Genomic DNA, 5,272 nt, shown 5'->3' on the forward strand with positions numbered 1-5,272 from the left:
ATGAGGCAAAGAGAGTGAGTGAAAAATAAAATATTTCTTACTATAAATTGATTTCTGAATCCCTCATTTCCTTTAGCATGTCCATTAGCAACAAATTCTCCAAATTGTCCAACAGGTACTAAGTTTTTACCACCTTTAGCAGTTGAGGTGTCATTACTTGGAATCCTGGCCCCTTCCACTGCAACTGTGAGTACAAGTTGTTGACTAACTGTTCCAGCATCATTATTAGCAACAAAACGATATGTTCCTTTATGCTTCTCCTCAACACTCACTAGCAGTAGACTACCATCTCCTCTCAGCTCATGAGCATAATCATCAGTCACTGGCTCTCCATTATGATACCAATTAAAAGATGGGGTAGGAGTTCCCTTAAACTTAACTTTAAAAAGAATCTCATGACCTTCTTCACTTGTCACATCATTAGGGAATTCTTCTATTATTGGCAGTATAGGCTCCATTACTGTACTGTAGTTTGACTCTTGAATTTTTTCTACTGTAATAAGAAAATAAAACAAAAAGCTGTTCATACTGCGTAATAAATATAATTGTTGAAATACATTTCATTAGTTGATCACAAAAAATCAATGGCACATACCTCCAATTTCTTCATATCCTCCATTATTATTAATTGCTGTACTGTAAGGTGTTAAGTTTTGTTCAGGAGTTTGTTTATTGTTTAAATTGACTACATCATAATCCTTCTTAAATCTCTTCTTCCTGTTATGTATTAAAAATTCAATGCATACAATCAAATATTTACTTTAATACAACTACAGTGATGATTACAATTATTATGACTATCAGTAGTAATGATACAATAGCTCCAACTGCTATGAAAACAATAGTCATTGAGCCTCCATTAGTAGTAGTAGGTATTACAGGAGTGGAAGTACCTATTTATTTAGTAATATCACATTAATAAGTCATAAAATCACTTGATCCTAATGCTGATATCACAGTAGTTCTGGATATACTCATCATTAACGTACCTATCGTGTGGTTACTAGTAACTTATGCATGATAGTGAGTTTAGCAACTTACCTGATGATTGAATCAGCGTTGATACCATTAAAGTGTTTGATATTGCAGTAGGAGTTAGAGTGACATCTATAGTATAAGCAAACTATATATTCAAGTTATTTCACTTTTATATACTTGGTGATATTGGTTGAGTCCTCTCCCCTTCATAAATGATTCCATTAACAGTAAATGACGTAGATATAGAGAACAAGTAGTTCAGATTAGGATCTAAACCTCCTATTAGACCTTCAGTAGTATCACCTGGGAATACTCTCATTCCTGTCTCTACTTGTCTCTTCTTTCTTGAGGAGCTACTGGTTGACTCATAATAGACAGTATAATGACTAGCTCCAGAAACAAAGCTCCACTCAGCCCTCACTGCTGTAGAATTGAGCTTTGTTATAGAAAAGGTTTTAATGACAGCTAAAAATTTTGAAACATTATGATCATAGTATTCTCAGTAATTTCTTACATATTTTATTAGTAGTGTAATTTCTATCAGTCAATTCTCCTGGTCCAATACTAGTATATGCTCTCACTCCAATAGTATAACTAGTATTAGGTATCAATCCTACTATACTGTAATAAGTGTTAGTAGTGTTAGTTATATTGTATGGACTAGTACTGGTAGACTCTCTATATCTTATCTCATATACTGTAATGATACCATTAGGTATTGTAGGAGGATTCCATACAATAAGTATTGCATCTGGGTTTTTTGAGTGTACTAGATCAGATATCACACCAGGAACTGTGTTAAGATCATGTTAAGCTCATCAATATCTCATTGACTTACTTGATTCACCAGTTAATTGTATTTCTTGTCTAGCTGGTCCATTCATATTATAATTATAAGGTATTATACTCACAGTATAGCTAGTATATGGTATTAATCCTGTGAGATTATACATTCTGTTGTCTCCTCCAGTGATATTAACAGTATAACTAGTGTTTGAAGTGATGTTAGTGTATGTGAGGTAGTACCCAGTGATTGGTCCATTGCTTTCATTGCAAGGTACTTCATCCCATGAGACAGTCATTGACACTGACTCTACTGATGAGAATATAATATCATCCACTGGTCCAGTAGGGGCTGTATAAAAAAGAAATAAACATAAAATCTTATTATTTTACCAATAGAGAGTGTAGTAGTTGAATAATTAGTAGCCAGATTAGCTATCTGAGATCCATATACTCCAATAAGATCAAAGGCACATTGACTGTAAGGAGGTATACCAGTTAAAGTATGTGGTGATGAAACAAATATTTCACTATTACTAGTGACTAATGATTCACATGATCTCCTACATCTCCAATTAATATAATAAAACATAGGTACTACAGTAGTTGGTGGATTCCAAAATAATGTAACATTATTACTTGTAATTAAAGTTGCTGTAAAATGATTAACTACTGGATCATCTAAAATACCATATTGTCATTTATTTCAAGTTATTAGTCACAACTTACCAATTGTTAACATAACTGATGCATTACCACTAGGTAGAAAAGCTGATCCATAAGATACTACATAGAAAGTGTATGTATTCCCTCGAATCAATGTTGATGCTGTTATATCAATTGTTGTCAAACTAGTAGTGTCTAAGCTAATTGAATTATTGCTAACAGACAGTTGATAGTAGACCTCATAACCAGTAGCTCCTGATACAGTAGACCAGGAAAGTCTTACATGAGCTAAACCAGTACTTAATCTTGTAGCAGTTAAATCAGTTGGAGCATCAGATACTGAAAATATATAATAAAATTTATTTTAATATTAGTCATTAACCTGATAAACTTAATGATGAAGTATCAGTGACTGCTGTGGGACCCACACTGATAGGTCCATCAATTACTCTGGTATTAGATACAGTACACTGATAGTTACCAGCTTCTCTCAGTCTCACTGTTACTGTCACTCTTGTAACAGATCCTGATCCATCCACTATCACACGAGACAGTTCAGTAGATATTCCATTCCCATTCACTGAACAATTGACAGTAGTAGGAGGACCATCAGAGACATTGAAACTGAGACTGAAGACTGGAGGAGTAGCTAATCTACTAGTGGAGAGGAGAGAGAACTGCATAGTAGGATCAGCATCAGGACCATCTGTAAAAGAAGTACATTAATTATAGTCTATATTCATCACATACCATTGTTATTGTATCCAGTATCAGTATATGCTCCAACCACTAGTAATTGGTTCACTCCATTCTCATCAGGAATGATACACTTGTATAAACCTTCATATCCTGATAGTCCTTCTCTTCTAGCTAGTGCAACCTGACCTTGGAATTTCTTACTGTACACTGGTCCAGGAGCCAATGAACCAAAGGGTCCATCAAATAAAGGTACTTCAGTTCCATTAGGATGATACCACACTCCAATATTAGCACCATTGTTAGCACTCTGACACCACAAAGCATCAGTGACATCATTAACATCATTATTCTTATCTTGATCATAAAACTGGCTAGCATATATCATAGAGTAATCAGGTATTATCCTGTCCTGATAAGGTAGGTACAATCGAACACCTAATGAAAAAATTTTTATATCTTTATTTTTACACATAGTCACATACCACTTTTAGGTATAAGGATAGATGGTGGCTCGGGTCCCTTTGCTTCTCCTGATCCTAAAACCAGTATGATACTCCATAAAGTAATGGAACAAGCAAAAATTAGTGTCAATCTCCTCATCTTGTACAGACTAAGCCTGAAGTGATGTGGTCAATAACATAATGAGACAGTTATAACTGACAGCAAAAATAACAACATGTGTCACAACATACCTTTAATAAAATGACCATCATCTTTTACTTCTTATACAGCCTACAATTTTTGTAAATAATTAAAGTATTAAAAAGTAACTATTAAAATAGAAAAAACAAAATCAAACATTTTATGCTAAAATATATGAAGTCATTATTATTTCATGTAGTGAAATTTGCATATGTTTCAAATGAATCCAAGTACGACAGTACAATCTGAAATATTCCTTGAAATTGATACTAAAAGAAAATAATATTATAACACCAAAAAATACAGTCTATATCAAACACAAAAATGTATTTCTTTAATTAATTCTTCAGAAGATATTGATTGATACTTACAACAGTCTGTACACTGCCTGGTTTTTGAATACGTTGACTTTTGAGTACTTGAAATACATCAATGACTCCTTCAGTTTTACATTTATTAATTGTTGTAGCAGCTGCACAAAACATTGCTGAACGACCAACTGTATCACTATAAAAAAGGAAATTGAAACTAATATTTAAATCAGATTTCTTTCTCACCTGCAGTGTACTACAATGCTTGTGTTTCCTCTTTTCCTTTGTGTTCTGTACATTTCTTCTATCACCAACAGTATAGTCTGAGGGTTAGTCATCTTTCCAGTTGAATCCCAATTTGTTATTTGATACTGTTTTACTTGTTGCTTATCGCCAGCCTATGTTGTGTACATGTATATGTGCACTATGAATTACAAAATGAATAGATATACTTTGTTGTCATTTGTAACTTCAATTTTCCTCTCAATATATCCAGCATTGTGTATTTCTTCATTCAAAAGTGAAATATTGTACTCTCCTAATTTTCCATTTGACCAGTACTGATAACAAACCTCCTAATCATAAATAATAATTAAAAATTAAATTATCTACTCATTATTATTACTTGATCATTTTCATTTTCTTGGCATAGCATTACAATAGCAGTCACATTTCTATCATCAATCATCTTCCAGAAGTTTCTAGCTGTATTAAACATTGGACTCTCTGCAATTATGAATGCTTTCTTTTCTTTGTAACCCTAAAATGATAAGTATATACTTATGATACAAGGAACTAGTGACAATGCATTACATTAATAAAAACTGCATTGATGTAATCTGGATGCTCTCCTTTAAGGGGTACTCTGTAATTATCAGCTGTGGATAATGCAAAAAATTAATAGTTTACACTCTTAATTTTTGCCTATACATACGTGGTAGGAATTGATTTAATCTGTTCCTGTCATTATTCTGTGATGCAATATTATGTGTCACTTCATCTGGTCTTTGTGTTACCTGCTCCAATACCTAATAAATGAGATAATAATATTGAACCTTTCTATAATAAATAATACAGTAAATTGTTCTTCATAACTAGTTTGACCAGTTTTAGTATCAGGTTTACTCATCCTGTTGAATACAATACGAGCATTCCTACTATCAACCTGTGTATTACCACATGTCACTGACTCA

The 5,272-nt window shown here is 33.0% G+C and overlaps 1 protein-coding gene across 1 annotated transcript; it reads right to left on the minus strand.

Annotated features, from left to right (window-relative positions):
- Window positions 1-3,959: 3,959 nt before the first annotated feature.
- On the minus strand, window positions 3,960-5,208 carry LOC105314526 (receptor-type tyrosine-protein phosphatase alpha-like). The gene is made up of 8 exons (XM_020002811.1): window positions 5,155-5,208; window positions 5,014-5,107; window positions 4,893-4,957; window positions 4,705-4,839; window positions 4,532-4,654; window positions 4,326-4,477; window positions 4,140-4,275; window positions 3,960-4,037 (listed from the first exon to the last, which is right to left on the minus strand). The coding sequence occupies exons 1-8, from the start codon at window positions 5,206-5,208 to the stop codon at window positions 3,960-3,962; spliced, it is 837 nt and encodes a 278-aa protein (XP_019858370.1).
- Between the last annotated feature and the right edge of the window lie 64 nt (window positions 5,209-5,272).

This window comes from Amphimedon queenslandica, unplaced genomic scaffold (genome assembly GCF_000090795.2).
Source record: "Amphimedon queenslandica unplaced genomic scaffold, v1.1 AMPQUscaffold_12827, whole genome shotgun sequence".
NCBI lineage: Eukaryota > Metazoa > Porifera > Demospongiae > Haplosclerida > Niphatidae > Amphimedon > Amphimedon queenslandica.

Excerpts from the sequence above, each read along its gene's own strand:
- LOC105314526 (XM_020002811.1), bottom strand. The coding sequence starts at position 5,208 with ATGAGTAAACCTGATACTAAAACTGGTCAAACTAGTTATGAAGAACAA. Across the intron at positions 5,108-5,154 it reads GTTATGAAGAACAATTTACT|GTATTGGAGCAGGTAACACA; the intron begins GTATTATTTATT and ends CTCATTTATTAG. Across the intron at positions 4,478-4,531 it reads AAGTTACAAATGACAACAAA|GCTGGCGATAAGCAACAAGT; the intron begins GTATATCTATTC and ends TACACAACATAG.